A 17,624-nucleotide genomic window follows, 5' to 3' on the forward strand; every position below is an offset into this window, starting at 1 on the left:
TGCCCCGGGCAACCTGGTCTGGTGGGATGAGGCAGCAATTATGGCCGCCATTCCCAGGCCCATCATTCCCTTACATCATGGCCTCGAGCAAGTCGCTTCGCCATTCTTGCACCTTGGTTTTCACGTCCATAAAGTGGAGCTAACCGGGCCCACTCACCCCCTATCTCTTCCCAAGAAGGCTACATGGATTCATCAGATCTTTATGCCAGAGAGAATAGATCATACAGCTCTTTGAGCTTCAGGAAAAGGGTGCTACCTAACCGGACAGGCCTGAAGAAAGAAGTCTGTGATTTTTTTCAGGTGAGACTCAGAAGCCAGTGGAAGGCACTTACTGGAAGACATCGGGCCCAAAGACAGCAGCCAAAGAGCTCGCAGACCAGACCTCCTCATGATGAGAGGCTACGTTGGCTAAAAACCTGCACAGAAACTTCAACAAGCTGTAATTAACAGGTGGAAGCTGCTGCAAGACGAACCTCAGCTTTCTTCCAAATTCATCTTCGTTATTATCATCTGTAAAACATAATGACAGTCTTTTAGTGGAAGCCCAAGCCAGGTTTAAATAGATGGCCAATTTCAACCTCTAGCCTAGCTATGAGTCTGGTGGAAAGCGCATGGGTTTGGGGCCTCTGGAGACTAGGAATAATCAATCAGTTGCATTTACTGGGTGCTTACTATGTGCAGAGCACTGTATTAAGTGCTTGGGAGAGTACAACACAATCACTGTCCACAACAAGCTTACAGGCTAGAGGGAGACAGACCGTAATACTAATAAATTACAGATATATACATATAAATACTGTGCGGCTGACGGAGGGGTGAATAAAGAAAGCAAATCTGGGCAATGCAGAAGGGAGTGGGAAAACAGGAAGTGAGGGCTTAGTCAGGGAAGGCTTCTTGAGAGATGTGCCTTCAATAAGGTTTTGAGGGTGGGGAGAGTGATCGTCTATCGGATGTGAAGGAAGAGGGCACTGCAGGCCAGAGGCAGGACGTGGGCGAGAGGTCAACAGTGAGATAGACAGGATGTAGGTACAGTCAGTAGGTTGACAGAGGAGTGTAATGTGTAGGCTGGGTTGTAGCAGAAGAGTAGTGAGGTGAGGTAGGAGGGGGTAAGGAGGTGGAGTGCTTTAAAGCAGATGGTGAGGAGTTTCTATTTGATACGGAGGTGAATGGGCAACCACTGGAGATTCTCAAGGAGTGGGGAAACAGACTAAACGTTTTTGTAGAAAAATGATCCAGGTAGAGTGAAATGTGGACTGGAGTGGGGATAGGCAGGAGGGAGAGAGGTCAGCAAGGAGGCTGATACAGTAATCAAGGCAAGATAGGATAAGTGCTTGGATTAACATGACACCAGTTTGAATGGAGAGGAAAAGGCGGATTTTATCGATGTTGTGAAGGTTGAACTGAAAGGATTTAGTGAATAACAACAATAATACTTTGGTAGGCGCTTAATATGTGCCAGGTCGGTGGAGTGGATACAAGCAAATCAGGTTTGACACAGTCCCTGTCCCACATATGGCTTCACAGTCTTAATCCCCATTTTACAGATGAGGGAACAGAGGCACAAAAAAGTTAAGTGACTTGCCCAAGGTCACAATGCAGGCAGGAGGTAGAGCCAGGATTAGAATCAAGGTCCTTCTGACTCCCAGGCACACGTTCTACTAGGTAGACTGATTATGTGGGTTGAATGAGAACAAGGCATCAAAGATGATGCCAACGTTATGGGGCTTGCAAGACAGGAAGGGTGGTGGTGCTGACTAATGTGATAGAATAACCAAAGGGAAGACAGGGTTTGGACAGGAAGATAAAAACTTCTGCTTGGGACACGCTAAGCTTGAGGTGTTGGAGGAACATCCAAATAGAGATGTCTTGAAGGTAGAAAGAAATACAAGAATTACACAGAGGGAGAGAGAGCAGGGCTGCAGATGTAGATTTGGGAATCAACTGCACAGAGGTGATAGTTGAAACCATGGGAGCAAATGAGTTCTCCAAGGGAGTGGGTGTTGATGGAGAATAGAAGGGGACCCAGAACTGAATTTTGAGGTGCTCCCAGAGTTAGAGGATGGGAGGCAGCGGAGGAGCCTACATAAGAGCTTGAGAAGGAGCATCTAAATTCCGGCTCTGTCCACTGAGGCTGTGATTTCTGACCACAGAACCACCAAGGGTGTTCCAGGAGGTGGACAGGCTCTGCTGGAATCCTGGAAAGATAGCTTGAGGAGGCCAAAACCGCGGCTGCTCCCTGCCAGATCATGGCATCTCAGCATAGAAATGGCTCTAAGCAGGGGTCACCTTGGCCATAAAAGGTCCCGCACACCTAACTTCTTCCAGCGTGTTTTGCAGTGTGCTCAGGCATGACCAGCTACTTGCTCGCTGCCCTCTGTGGGAACCGACTAGCAGAGAAGTTAGAATGCCTGTGGTTTAGTGCCAGATCACTAACTCACACAGGTTGTCTGTTAGTCCTGAAGAGGCTCATCTGTCATTCCTAATGGGAGGCTATAAGCTCGCTATGTGGAGGAAACGTGTCTACCAACTCTGTTGTGCTGTATTTTCTCAAGTGCTTAGCGCAGTGTTCTGCACACAGTAACTGCTCAATAAATACCAGTGACTGACTGCCTTCATCACCACCACTTTTTGGTTAATATTCCAACTCTCCAGGTCTAAGGACTAAGACCATGGGCTCTGTATATCAAAGAGGAACACTTAGACCAGGGTGCCAATGCTCTATCCACGCTGGAGATGCATCCTTCTCTTCTTGCCAACGCAAATGACAATCATTCTTTTCCCTCTACAATACATCATCTCTTGCACTGAACCAGTTAGCCCAGTATGCAAAGAAAGGCTCTCACTATACTTGACCAGCACCAGTAGCTACCCACACCTGGGGAACCATAACTGGCCAACAGCAGCGAGATCATTCCACAGTCTCTGTCCACTTGGGTGGCTAGGGAAACCAAGGACATGCAGGCTGCGGCCACTGATTCTGCCCAGAGACAATTATCCTCCTTAGCTCAGTTATCCCAGCAGAATTTTTCATTGTTCCTTAGACTGATGCGAATTCTCACACACGCATGCATACACAAGTGTGCCGTTAACGCTTTGGAAGGGATATACTGCTAAAATGGGGTCTTCATGTCATTTACCCCTCCCCACCAGTGACAGCTGGGCCTGCTCCACTTCACACCATACCACCTCAGAGCTATTTCTAAAGGTTCTCTGTCTTAAGTCTTCCAAACATAAGTAGTGGCTTTCTACCCAGGTAATATCAGTGGCGGCACTACCACAATCACCTTTACATGTACAGGGGATAGAAGAGACTAAATCTACCATCGCCCCGCCACCGTGCCTCCCGTCCCCCTTCCCCCCTACCCCACTATTAGATGGTAAGCCTCTTGAGAGCAAGGATATATTTTTATTCCTTTGGTTGGTTTTCCAAATCCCTATTTCAGAGTCGTACATACAGTAGATGTTCACGAGGACTTAATACAGAGACAGACTCTCAGTAATGGAAACTGAGTTCCATTCAAAATCAAAATAAGTAATCCAATGTAGCTGAACTGTCCAAACCAATCCCATTCCTGCATTCAGAAGCTGTGCATTTGTTTCTATTGTACTCTCCCGAGCACTTCTAAGCATGGAGCTGAGCAGTCAATGGCCGTTCAGTGGACATCACTGACTGATTCCAGAAGAATAAAAATTTCCAATGGCTCTGGAAATACATCCTGCCTTGGCCTGGTTGGCCTGCCTGGCCGGTTGGGCTTGAACGACAGGAGCCATATAAACTGGCTACTTGGTATTCATTCATTCATTCAATAGTATTTATTGAGCGCTTACTATGTGCAGAGCACTGTACTAAGCGCTTGGGATGAACAAGTCGACAACAGATAGAGACAGTCCCTGCCGTTTGACGGGCTTACAGTCTAATCGGGGGAGATGGACAGACAAGAACAATGGCAATAAATAGAGTCAAGGGGAAGAACATCTCGTAAAAACAATGGCAACTAAATAGAATCAAGGCGATGTACAATTCATTAACAAAATAAATAGGGCAATGGAAATATATACAGTTAAGCAGACGAGTACAGTGCTGTGGGGAAGGGAAGGGAGAGGTGGAGGAGCAGAGGGAAAAGGGGAAAAAGAGGGTTTAGCTGCGGAGAGGTAAAGCGGGGGTGGCAGAGGGAGTAGAGGGAGAAGAGGAGCTCAGTCTGGGAAGGCCTCTTGGAGGAGGTGAGTTTTAAGTAGGGTTTTGAAGAGGGGAAGAGAATCAGTTTGGCGGAGGTGAGGAGGGAGGGCGTTCCGGGACCGCGGGAGGACGTGGCCCAGGGGTCGACAGCGGGATAGGCGAGACCGAGGGACGGTGAGGAGGTGGGCGGCGGAGGAGCGGAGCGTGTGGGGTGGGTGGTAGAAAGAGAGAAGGGAGGAGAGGTAGGAAGGGGCAAGGTGATGTAGAGCCTTGAAGACTAGAGTGAGTAGTTTTTGTTTGGAGCAGAGGTCGATAGGCAACCACTGGAGTTGTTTAAGAAGGGGAGTGACATGCCCAGATCGTTTCTGCAGGAAGATGAGCCGGGCAGCGGAGTGAAGAATAGACTGGAGCGGGGCGAGAGAGGAGGAAGGGAACTATGCAAAGTGCTTAGTAGAGTGCACCGCACACAATAAGTGTTCAATAAATACCACTGACTGACAGGTTACCTCTGTCTCATCCCAATGGGTACAGATGTCATGAGAGCTAAGAGGGGCTGGCCGGGGGAAGGAACTCTCCATCGTCATCGGTGGGAGGGTCTAGATTTACGGATGTGTTCAGAGAAGACTCAAATGCTTCTATGAATGATTGCTGAAGTGAAAACTATAAATTATCTGGAGAACTCGCCTGCTGCATAGCTCTGTGACTTTCCAGGGGGTGTCAAGACATCCCCTTGAAGCTGCCAGGGTTCTCAACTGGGACCCACGCAATAATCCCAGCAACCATGAGCGGAGAGGTCCCAAGTGGGTAGACAACTCACTCTCTGATGACTGAGGAAGACTCCCATCCCAGTGAGCAAACCACTAAATTTTCCTCGGCAAACCAACATTACCCATTCACAGTCAGGCTGGACCCAGCACCAACACATCTTTCTACTTTTCCAGTCTCACCAGCTCCCAGAGAGTCCAGGGAGCTCACATATCAGATGCCTCAAGACAGAAGCGGGATGAATGGATGGAAAAAAAGAATGAGGTTCGGGGCTACCAGGTGACCTCCACCGCCCCCCCGCCACCCCCCCCAACCCCACCTCCACCAGAGCACTGTCGACATTTTTCAGAAGCCATAAGTTGAGCACTATTCATTCAATTGTATTTATTGAGCGCTTACTGTGCAGAGCACTGTACTAAGCACTTGGAAAGTACAATTCAGCAACAGATAGAGACAATCCCTACCCAACAACGGGCTCACAGTCTAGAAAGGGGAGACAGACAACAAAAATAGACAGGTACAAGTAGACAGGCATCACTAGCATCAAAATAAATAGAACCATAGATAAATGCACATCATTAATAAAACAGAGCAATAAATATGCACAAATATATACAAGCGCTGTGGGGAGGGGAAGGGGGTAGAGCAGAGGGAGGGAGTAGGGGCAATGGGGAGGGGAGGAGGAGCAGAGGGAAGGGAGGGCTCAGTCTGGGAAGGCCTCCTGGAGGAGGTGAGCTCTCAGTAGGGCTTTGAAGAGGGAAAGAGAGTTAGTTTGGCGGATGTGAGGAGGGAGGGCATTCCAGGTCAGAGGTAGGACATGGGCCGGGGTCAATGGCAGGACAGGCAAGAACAAGGCCCAGTGAGGTGGTTAGAGGCCGAGAAGCGGAGTGTGCGGGCTGCGCTGTAGGAGGAGAGAAGGGAGGTGAGGTAGGAGGGGGCAAGGTGATGGAGAGCTTTGGAGCCAATAGTGAGGAGTCTTTGCTTCATGCGAAGGTTGATAGACAACCACTGGAGATTTTTGAGGAGGGAAGTGACATGCCCAGAGCATTTCTACAGAAAGATAATCCGGGCAGGGGAGTGAAGTATAGACTGACGTGGGGAGAGAGGAGGATGGGAGATCAGAAAGGAGCCTGATGCAGTAGTCCAGTCAGGATATTATGTGAGTTTGTACCAGCAAGGTAGCAGTTTGGGTGGAGAGGAAAGGGCACATCTTGGCGATGTTGTGAAGGTGAGACTGGCAGGTTTTGGTGACGGATTGGATGTGTGGGGTAAATGAGAGAGCAGAGTCAAGGCTGACACCGAGGTTGCAGGCTTGTGAGACGGGAAGGATGGTAGTGCTGTCCAGTGATGGGAAAGTCAGGGAGAGGGCAGTGTTTGGGAGGGAAGATAAGGAGGACAGTCTTGGACACTACTGAGGTTAATATATGCACACAGCCCAAAATGTCAGGAAAAATGAGAAGTTCAAGAAAAGAGAAAAAAAAATAGGGGAAGAGGAGCGGGGGAGTCCGAATCTCAGAGAAAAATGTGAAGTATATTACAACGGGCGACCTCACTGTATCAAGTCCTGTTGCAATGTAACAATACGGGCACACGCTGTTTTAACAAATAATTCCCCCTAAGCTGAACCCAACTGAGAAAATGTATGAGAGGAAATGTTGGACTTTGTGAAGAAACGATACAGGGCTCCACAGGTTGGAGACCAGAGCAGTCTGAGGTTCAGAACAAAAGCAGGCCGAGGGGCATTTAGGACAGGAGCTTCCCCAACACTAAGAATGGCGTAGAATGCACAGACTGCTGGAGACCTTCCCCGCACTCAAAGGATGGCCTCATTTTGCAGAAGTAACACATGGGCGAGGGGGTAATCTTAGACCACCTGGTGAACAGGAAAAACCCAGGATCTGTTTAACAGAACGGCCACAATGTGGGTAAGGCGGACAGCCACTACACAAGTTCCTGGTAACACCGCCACGAGCATTCCTTCAATGTGGTTGCTGGACTGGGCAAGGGACAAGTCGCAAGGTGGGTGTGGTGTGGCTTGGGGGGAGAAGGGGCACTCCACAGGGAGGTAGAGTCATTGGCCCACAAAACCATGTGCCATCTGGGAGGACTGGCCTACTGCGGGCACGACCAGGCAGGCAGCGACAAGGAGATTCTCCGTGTCGCTCTCTTTCTGGAAGGGTGGAGGGGAAAAGGGGTGGGACCCTGAGACCTCTTCAAAAGTGGAAGACCCCATTTCCCCCCAGTTTGGATTCCGCCGCCTCTGGGCAGCTCTCCACAGTCACTGCTCTGGGACACCGAGAAAACAAAAGTATTCCCTGAGCACCTACTGGCTATAGAGCACTACACTAACCTCTTGGAAGAGTACGATAGAATCTGTAGACATGAATCTTGCCCTCGAAAAGCTGAAAATCCAGTGAGAAAGACTCTAAAATAAATTACCACTAGGATTCAGGGGCTAGGACCCAAGTGGTTTAGGTACAGATGTGACTGTAGTCAGAAGGATGTTAAATGGGGAGATGAGAAATACACCACGGAAGACCGCCGAAGATGGAAAGCGTGGTGGTCTGTCAAAGGGTGGAGGACAGGAGAGGCAAAGAGGCGGGGGGTTAGGGAGTGGGTCAGTTTGACTGTACAGACTATAAGCCTCTAAGCCTGTAAGTCTCTAGACTCTAAGATCTGGGTGGGCAGGGAACATGTCTACCCACTCTGTTGCTCTGTACTCTCCCAAGGGCTTAGTACATTGTACTGCACACAGTAAATGCTCAATAAATATCACTGATCTGACTGGTTAAATGGAAGAAGAGAGTAGATAAGCAGGAGGGAGAGAACTGATCGACTGCCTTAAAAGCCAGTAGTCAACAGGAAAGAACTGTGCAACCACTGGAGGATCTAGAGGAGTGGGGAAAATGTCCACAGAGTAAAATACAGACAGCATAAGGAGGCGGCCAATGCAGTAGTCAAGGTGGGATATGATGGCGTGGTAGCCGTTCGAATGGAAAGGAAGGGGTAGAGGCAGGAGAAGTGGTGTTACTGTGCAAAGGAGAGACCAGAGTTAGAGTAAGGATGGATTTCAAAGGGCCAAAGTTGGCCTGGTACCTGGATTTCTGCCATCAGCTCTTCACAGCATGAGTGGAAGAAGCAAACCATGGCAGTGATCCGGGGTTGGGGGTCTGGTGGGGTGGAGAGGGGGAGCACACAAACTGTAGGGAGTTGAGTTCGTAGAGAGGGCAGTGCCAAGGATGTGCATTTGTGAATAAAGGGAGGGGAGGATGGGCAGGGAATTCAAATTGGGTGTGACCGCTTGGGGTAAGCAGAAGGGGTCAACTGAGCGGAGGCGTCTTGGGGGAGAGAGATGGGATGGTTTGGCAGGGGGTGAGGGTGGGGAAGAGAAGTAGGTTAGGATAATGTGGGACTCAGGGTGGTCTACTGGATAGAGCAACGAGCCTGGGAGTCAGAAGGACCTAGGTTCTAATTCTGGCTCTGCCACTTATTTGCTGTGTCACCTTGAGCAAGTCACTTAACTTCTCTGTGCTTCAGTCACCTCATCTGTAAAATAGGGATTAAGCCTGTGAGCCCCATGTAGGACAAGAACTGTAACTCGATTAGCCTGAATCTACCCCAGAGCTTAGAACAGTGCTTGGCACATAGTAAGCACTTAAATGCCATCTAAAAAAAAAAAGTGTGTTTGGAGAGTGGGCTTTCAGAGGAGGGAACTGGCAGAATGAATCTTGATGATGAGATCGAGTGTGTGCCCAAGTTGGAGAGTGCGTGTCTGTTGGGGGGGGGGGGGGAGGTGGGGGGAGGAAAAAGAGATAAGAGGAGGTCAGCAGAATTGAAGAGTGAGAGGAACAGGGATGAGGGGATGTCACCAGGACCATCCACACACATGCTGAAATCGCTGAGGGTCAGCACAGGATAGAAGACGGTGAGCAGGAAAGTGAGAAAGGCATCCAGATGGCTCAGAAAATGGGAAGTGGGGCCTTGGACGGTAGAAGAAAGCCACTGAAATTGTAGAGGGCGGTAAGGAAAGGCATGGGGGAGAGAAGGTGTGCCGAGAGAAGGCGCAGGGCGGACAACGGGAAGGACGAGGGCAGGCAAAGAAGAGTGAAAGGGAAGAGGCTGGCGTTGACACGGGCAAGCAGCCAAACTCTTGGGAGGCCGGAGCTGGCGAGTCAATAAGCAAAAGTGACGGTACTCGGCGAGCCGTCTGCATGCCATGCATGGAAATACACGCTTGGGATGGTGCAAAAAGGGCGAGACACAAGCACCATCCACAGAGGCCCCTCAAGTCTGCTGTCAGCAGCATGCCTGTCTGAAGCTCCCTCCCGCCCCCTCGGTGTTCAAGCCCATCCCCTCTCATCACAGAGGCAACGATTTCAGAGCCAAAAAACAGGCAGATCAGAGTACTTTGGAGCCATGAGCCCTACATTACCTCGAGAAAGCTGCATCAGGTGGATATGCAAACTGCCAGGAATAACAGGCTCTGGAAGCTCTTGGAGAAAAAACCTAAGCAGGCTAATGGCTGAGGGCACATCGGCTTCCTTAACCAAATCCACATCTTCCCCATTGTCGTATCTCTGCCGAAGCCACTCCACTGTCTCCGCGTTTCCGTTGACTTGAAAAAGTCCTTCTTGCTCCAGACCTCCTAAATTAGGAATGATGCAAAAATCAACTGGAGGTCCACCTCGGGCCAAGTGAACACTCGCTTTTTTTCTTGGACCACTGTTCGATCCAGCTAAGCGTTCTGCCTCCTAAGCTCTACAAACCCTTAGCAGATAGCCATGTTCAACTTGAACTCTGGGTCCAACATCCCTAACCAGATGAAGCATCCCCACTCCCCGACAAGGAACACTCAATCCTCCTCTCTCCCCATGAAGAGACCCATCCCGGATGGTGATGGTTTCAGAGAGCGGGAATCCACTTAAAGTTTCAGAAAGTCTAAAAAATGAGTCTAGCCAATTTCCTAGCTCCCTCTTGGTGCTTGCAACACAGGTTGAAAAGAAAAAAAAACTTGCAAGATCAAAAAAAAAAAAGGAGAAATAATAATGATAACTATGGCAATTAAAGCAAACAAAAGCTGAACTGTGCCTACACTAGCACTCGGAGTAAAGGAAGGAAATATATACCATGTTCCTCAATATAGTCCACTACATGACGGACTATGAACGGAACCTCATTGTCTGGATGTCCTCCCTGCTGCAGCTCATCAAGTGGAATTCCAAATATTTTGTGAGCAAGAACGGAGTTGCAGTTACTCAAGGAAGGGGAGGAGCTCTTCCTCATATCTTTTTTGCAGCCAGAAATCAAAGCTGTCTTTCCTGTCAAGTGAAAGACAAAAAAAAAAAAAGAAAAAAAAGAAAAAAGGCTACAGTGATTAACGGGGGGCAACGGGACAACATAAAACACAGAGATGCTTGACAAGTAAACACGTCTCGGCGGTCCCCACGTTTCCCGCGCTTCCCCTTCCGTGGACACAGACAATTCTACCATGTGCACTAACTAAAGCCCTCCGTCTAGGACAACGTCCCCTCCTCCTCTTCCTAGCCAGGCTGCCTGCGAGCCACTGGCATGCCAGGCAGGTCCAGTGCCCTACATGGTATGACAGAATGCTTAAAGTGTGGGGTCAGCAAGCCAATCTGGCTCCCAGGGCCCGGCAGGGCCCAGTGCAGAGGACAGCCATCCCCAGCAAGGCTTCCCACGCTGCGCTGAGCTCCACAGGCCAGTGACCTGAAATTCCCAGAGGTGGGCAAGCCAGGTGGGCTAGCAGCCTGTACAGCAAGAGTGGCCGAGTCACCACAGCCATGGAAGCCAGGACAGTGGGCAAGTTCCAGCCGCGGGAAACGGGACACTCGGCATGACTCAGTGCCAGTGAGCCCGGAGTCCGACCCTGGCTTTTCTGACAGTCCTTCATGCGACGAGGTCCTGGCCCTTCTCCTCAAGAGACTCTCTGGAGGCAGCCTGATCAAAGGATGGGCCGTGCCTGCTCTTGAGCTCAGTGGAGTTGTGATTACAGTCGGCCAGCAGGACAGGGCAGTGCCTCACATTGCTTTTGCCAATCTTCTAAGTAGAGCACAGTCACAATAGGGGAGTGCTGAACAACAAGTACAGTGAAATTTGAAGATGACTCCAAAAAGAGGAAGGGGAAGGAGGGTGTGTGGGGAGGAGGAGCTTTCCCAAAAGCCACACTTGGCTATGGGCAGCTAGTCCCTTGCAGGAAAATGGCCCTCCCAGGAAGAACCTGGGGCCCTTGCCATCTGTTGTATTGTACTCTCCCAAGCGCTTAGTAGAATGCTCTGCACATAGTGAGTGCTCAATAAGTACGACTGATTGATCTGTCAAGTCTTTCAGATAGATGCAACTGGATTCCAGCCTCAGGGCACAACAGTTGGGAACACCGCAAGAGTGGTTGCCGCCATGGATCCAACCATTTGCTCTATAAGGCCAAGTTCCTTGGTCGGGAGAGGGGCTGGGGTGCGTGAGGCTCAGCCCAGCATGGCCAGGGGTGGCAGGGGAATGGAAACACAGAGAAGCGGGGAACAGGGTACACTGGTAAGGCAGTCACGGCCTTGCCGGGGGTGGGAGGGGTGGTCCTGGGGGTTTTCTCCATCGCAGTGCAAGGAACCGATCCCAGCCACCATTGTGTGGGTCACCCAGGAGTGCCACCTGGCCACAAAGCGACAAGCCTGGGTCGCCACACACCACTCTCAGGAGCAAGCTGTGGAGGGATACCTACCCACCTCACCTGGGAGCATTTTGGTGAAGATAAAAAAAAAAAAAACAAATCGAACCCAAACACTGCTGCAAAGTGCACTCATGGATGTCAGGAAAAACGGTTGTCTAGAAACAGCAGGGACCCACTCCAGCAAATGCTTGGGCTCTTGGCGGGCAAGTCAGAGAGACAGGGTCAAACCTAAGCCCTGCGGTGAGCTCCTGGACCCCCACGCAGGAAGAAAGAGAGAAAAGCGTGGAGGCAAGCCACTAACCGGATGTGGAGGCATTGCCCTTTGAGGCTTGGTCCTTTCTGAGGGACTGCCTCCTGGCCTTGCTTTGCCTCCCTCTCACTTAGAGCTCCCTGTTTCTCAGCCTCCGCCTGGAGAGAGAATTGGGGATTGGGGGTGGGAATCAACATGGAAAGGCATCCTAACGGAGGTGGGAATTCAGGAAGGGCCATGGTCTGTTGGCTTTAGTAAGGACCAGGGATTCCAGGACATGGGCAGAGCAGGGGAATGGAGGCTGGAGAGTGGTACTGGTATAATCAATCAATGCTATCTATTGAGCTATCTATTGTGTGCAAAGCATTTTACTAAGCGCTTGGGAAAGTACAAAATAAAAAAGTTGGTAGTTGATTCCTGCCCACAAGGAGTTTACAATCTACGGGGTGAAAACACACATCTAAATAGATTAGGGATAGGGGAAAGAGTAGAGTAGAACACAATTTATATAAGTATTGTGGGGCTAGGGTATCAAGGTGTTTAAGGGGTAGACAGCTAAGTTCATAGAGGGGAGGACGGAGAGGGGAATTAAAGGGTTTAGTCTCAGAAGGCCTCTTGGGGAAGATGTGATTTTAGGAGGGTTTTGAAGGTAGGGGAGTGATGGAATGTTGGATATGAAAGGGGAGGGAGTTCCAGGTCCGAGGCAGAATATGGGACAACCTGATTACCTTGTATCTACCCCAGTGCTTAGAACAGTGCTTGGCACATAGTAAGCACTTAACAAATACCAACATCATCATATGGCCAAGGGATGGGCGACGGGTCAGATGAGATCGAGGAACAGGCTGGTGTTAGAGGAGTGGAGTGGGCAGGTTGGGTAGTAGTAGGAAATCAGAAAGGCTAGGTAGGAGGGAGAGAGCCGATAGTGCTTTAAAGTCAATGGTAAGGCATTTCTGTGAGATGCGGAGATGGACAAACAACCACTGGAGTTTCTAAAGAGTGATGTGGACCAAATGTTTTTTCAGAAAAATGATCTGGACAGCAAAGTGAAGTTTGGATTGAAGAGATGGGAGACGTGAGGTGAGGAGGTCAGTGAGGAGGCTGATACAGTAGCCAAGGTGGGAAATAATGAATTGATCAGTGTGGTAGTAGTTCAGATGGAGAGGAAAGAGTAGACCGTAGGGGTATTGGGAAGATATAACTGACAGGATTTGGTGACAGACTGAATATGCGGATGAATGAGAGAGGAGTCGAGGCTACTGCCCAAGGTTATGGGCTTCTGAAATAGGGAGGATGGTGGTGCTGTTGATACTGATGGAGGAGGACGGGGTCTGGGTGGGAAGATGAGGAGTTCCATTTTGGAAGTGTTCAGTTTAAGGTGTCGCCATGTCATCCAAATAGAGATAGATGTCCTGGAGGCCAGAGGAAACATGAGACTACAGAAAAGGAGAGAGGTCAGAGCTGGAGAAGTAGACTGGGGAACCATCTGTATGACATTGATTGAAGCCATGGGAGTGAATGAGTTCTCTGAAGAAGTGGGTGTAAACAAGGGGACCCAGAACTGAGCCTTGAGGCACCAGTACAGTTATAGGGTGGGAGGCAAAGGAGGATGCAGCAAGAGACTGCAAAGGAACAGCCAGAAATAGGAGGAGGATCCAGAGAAAGGATAGTTTTGGTAAAGTCAAGTTTCGATAATATTCCCAGAAGGGGGTGGTCCACAGGGTCAAAGGCAGCAAAAAGGTCCAGGCGGATTAGGATGGAGCAGTGGCCATTCACTTCGGCAAGGAGGAGGTCATTGGTGACCTTAAAGAGGGCTGTTTCTGTGGATTGGAGGGTGTGGAGCCAGATTGCAGGGGGTCAGGGAGCCAGCTGGAAGAGAGGAAGCACAGGCAACTCACCCAGAAGACTGGAGAGGAATGATAAGAGGAAGATAACTGGAGGGTGCTGTGAGGTCACGGGAGGGTGGTTTTTTTTTTTAGGACTGGGTATACACAAGTTAGAAAGCAGTGGTAAGGAGCTGTTGGTAAGTGAGGGATTAAAGATGGCAGCCCCAGGACAACTGCTTTAACGAGGTGAGAAGGGCCAGAGAACAAGGGAAGTGAATTCAGTTGAAAGAGTGGTGTGGAATGTGTGGATTTGTGTGTGGACATGTCGAATGGGTATGGAGACCAAATCTGCTTGCTGAGAACGGAGAGAGAACTGGAGGGTTTTGGGGGTGGAGATGACCTGGAAGAGAACCTTGAAACCAACTGTGAGGAGTTTTGGTTTGACACAGAGGAAAATGGGAATAATAATAATGATGATGTTGGTATTTGTTAAGCGCTTACTATGTGCCACACACTGTTCAAAGCACTGCGATAGATGCAAGGTAATCAGGTTGTCCCATGTGGGGCTCAGTCTTCATCCCCACTTTACAGATGAGGTAAATGAGGCCCAGAGAAGTCAAATGACTTGCCCAAGGTCACACAGCCAACAAGTGGCAGAGCCGGGATTAGAACCCACAACCTCTGACTCCCAAGCCTGTGCTCCTTCCACTGAGCCACGCTGTTTCTCAGCCAATGGAAGTTTTTGAGGAGCAGGAAGGCGTAGGCTGATTGACTGACTGATAGATGGATCAGAAGGGCAGAGAATAAGGGCTGCTCGAGGACAGGGAACACACGTTTTACTGCTGTTGTACTCTCCCAGTGGGCATTTGGTAAACAGCACGGATTGACTGAACACTGCCAGGGAAGAATTAACACGTTCCCCCTCCCACCTCATACAGTCCCACCCAGACTACCCTACAGAAGTTGGGAGACTGCCCCTCACGGTCACTTTTTGTCTACCAGTCAACGGGACATCTCTGCACCAGACAAGTCATTCAATCTTTGGCTCAGTTAACTGTTTCTCATTCATTCAATCATATTTATTGAGCACTGTGCACAAAGCACTGTGCCAAGTGCTTGGGAGAGTACAAGAGAATAACAGACACATAGTTAGCCATGTTAAATGTTACTCTGCACTGATTTCCACTGCAAAAGTAACGGTTAATGTGGCCAAGTAACGTGCCAACTTCAAAGAGCAGAGAACCTTCCCACGTTACCCCTGTTCCAGCATCCAAGCTCCTCTTCCCCACCTAGGCCTCTTCTTTCTGCTCCTGCCTGTGGTCTAGACTGTAAGCTCGTCGTGGGCAGGGACAAGTGCTTAGAACCGTGTCTGCACACAGTAAGTGCTCAATTAATACGACCGAATGAATCTATGCCTGCTTGCCCTTTGGGCTCAGGAGTTCCGTTCCTCTTAATGGCAGTTTGTACCAACACTAGCCTTTTGGCTCCAGGCCCTGCTCTTGAAGGGGTGGGGGCAGCTGCAGAGTGTTCCCTCAAAGCAGTCTGAGCTTCCGGGGCTGTGCGGGTAAGGGGGGTGGTGGTGGTGGTAGTAGAGCCGCACTCTTAGGCACTGATGCTTTCCTAAAATGGGAGGCAGGCAGGGCCCGTGGGGCAGGTTCATACCGCTGGTGACACAGAAGCCTCCCTCACGTGGCTCACAGCTCTGCTCTCTGGATCCTGTCACGTTTACTGGAGACAGTCACAGTCACCCCTTTGCAGAAAGTGTTTTGAGAGACCCGCCAGCCTCTTTTGCTCTGAAGCTGCCGCCTCAGAAGGGGCAGGCCAGCTGCTTGGACTCCTGCCTCCAGGAGTGGAGGGGCCCACGGGGAGAGGGAAGGAGGGAAAAATGATGACCAAGGGAAGAACATGTTGACAGAGAAGTTGCAGGACCCTCAGTGGGGCAGATGGGGGCAGCAAGAAGGAATGGTGCCAAATCACAAGAAATTGGTCTTTGGAAGGAAAATGTGGAGAACAGCTTTTCCTAAAACTTTCCTTTTAAAATCCATGTGTCTTACCGTCTGATGCATCTTACGATCAGCCATTTTGTTTTCATTTTAACTGAAAATGTATTACTTGGAGCATTTAAAAAAAAAAAAGGAAAAAGTAAAGAAAGAAAATCCATTTTCCCCCCTTCTGATTTTCACCCTAATACAACCGGCTCCCTGGGAGCTGACATGTCTTTCAAGTAACCAAAAGGGTGGGTGGGGAAGCCAAGGTCCCAATACTGTCCTGGGGGTGTTCAGAGAGGCTCCCAGGGGGCGGGAGGACTCAGGAATACCCTCTCCCACCAGCAGCTCTAGATTTGGAGTGGTGGTATTTTCAACAACAAGGGACTGCTCGGGTCCCATTCGGCCCCAGAATCCACTCTGCCATTTTCCCAGGTGGGGCACTCTTAACTCCTGATATCCCTCATTTTTTGTTGCTGAAATCATCATTTTTCATCATTCCCAAGAAAGAAATGGAAAGCCCAAAACAAAGTGCTCTAGCTCAACTCAGTATACAACAGTCTACTCATTTCTGTGTCCTGGCCCTTTTTGTTTCGGGTTGCCTGGGTTTCACTATTTGCCCTGTCTCCGCCATTAAGCTGTATCCTCCTTGAAGGCAACTGTCTTTCAGGGCCTGCTCATGTCAAGCTCCACAGGCTCTCTAGCACCCACCTGGGGGCCGGGAGGTGCTCACTGCTGTCTGACGCCACTCACCTTCGAGTATTTAAACACCTAAGTTTAAAAAATGGTTTCCGCACCAGCTATCCTCACTGAGCAAGCATCCTTTGGTCATTTATGGCTGTTTGAGATTATGGCAGAAGATCAACCTGTAGTTCCTCATTGAAGAAACACAGCACTCGATCAGTACTTCAGCAGTTAATCTAGAAAATAAGAGAAGGAAAAAATTTAAACTCGAGTCACTTTCCATTTCAAGTTAGACAGAATGACTTTAGTTTCAACCTCAGTCTGGAATTCTTTTCCAAGAACGAAAGCTCATTCACTAATCGTCTCCAACCAGCCGCGGGAGAGACCATGGCGAGCAACCACACTGGTCGCTCATGTTTCGCCAGCTGCCCCATCTCCCCCACCGTGGAGCATCTAACGAGAAGAGATGGGCAGCATAAGTGCTACCGCAGTCTCTCCTGCATGACAACGGCCTGGAATTATTTTGTCTCACGTGCCCCTGAAAGAGCTCGCTGAAAATCAACATGCTCAGTCAACCCTTTGGTTCAGGAGACATGTGACTTTCAGTGCGAAGGATGGATATCACTATCCATAACAAGGCGGGCAATTTGCTTTGAAGGGACTGGGCCTTTGGGATTGGGACTGACTCTCCCCAAATCCCCCATTTCTCGGGACATGCGAAGCACAGCCGGATGAATAGCAGGTCTGATTTGGGTCCAACCCCTGCCACCCTACTGACTCAGTCCAGCATGGCGACCTGACTCTTGGAGGTGAGGGAAGGAGATGAGAGAAGGGTCACACTCTCCCTCTCTCCCGGCCTCCAGCCTTCCTTGTCCCCAAAAGGTGCAAGACAGCGCTACCCTTGCCACGCTTTGGGGGAGACCACAGTAAGCTCTAAGCTGCTCATGGAAACCCCCAAACAAAGAGGCGAGAATCTGTGCCTGGCCAACGAGGTTGGGTTTTTCCTTCAACTCCCAGTTCCCCCCATCATACTCTCATCCATCTCATGCTGGCAGGAAACCAGGTCTAGCACCCTTGAAAAGGCAGCAAAGATATAGATTGCACAGATTCAGAGCCACTATCCCCTTTCTGGAAGGAGAAGGTCAGACACACACAGCAAAATGCCAGAGAGGGAAGTGAGAGAGAGCCCCTGGTGAGGTGCAGGATGAAGAGTAACTCACTCCACTCCAGAGACACCCAGAACAAAACAGCTTCC

At 49.8% G+C, this 17,624-nt stretch overlaps 1 protein-coding gene across 6 annotated transcripts in view; it reads right to left on the reverse strand.

Moving 5' to 3' along the window:
- Window positions 1–16,604, reverse strand: part of FAM13B (family with sequence similarity 13 member B) — a 79,392-nt gene extending 62,788 nt beyond the window's left edge. For all 6 annotated transcript variants that reach the window (XM_029050184.2, XM_029050186.2, XM_029050182.2 and 3 more), the window contains exons 1-4: window positions 16,439–16,604; window positions 10,069–10,260; window positions 9,375–9,587; window positions 333–510 (exon numbers count right to left, since the gene is read on the reverse strand). In XM_029050184.2, the coding sequence (XP_028906017.1) occupies window positions 333–510; window positions 9,375–9,587; window positions 10,069–10,225 (548 nt within the window). In that variant the 5' untranslated portion in view covers window positions 10,226–10,260; window positions 16,439–16,604. The remainder of the gene's footprint in view (window positions 1–332; window positions 511–9,374; window positions 9,588–10,068; window positions 10,261–16,438) is intronic.
- Window positions 16,605–17,624: the final 1,020 nt, after the last annotated feature.

The sequence above is a fragment of the Ornithorhynchus anatinus genome, chromosome X1 (assembly GCF_004115215.2).
Source record: "Ornithorhynchus anatinus isolate Pmale09 chromosome X1, mOrnAna1.pri.v4, whole genome shotgun sequence".
Classification (NCBI taxonomy): domain Eukaryota; kingdom Metazoa; phylum Chordata; class Mammalia; order Monotremata; family Ornithorhynchidae; genus Ornithorhynchus; species Ornithorhynchus anatinus.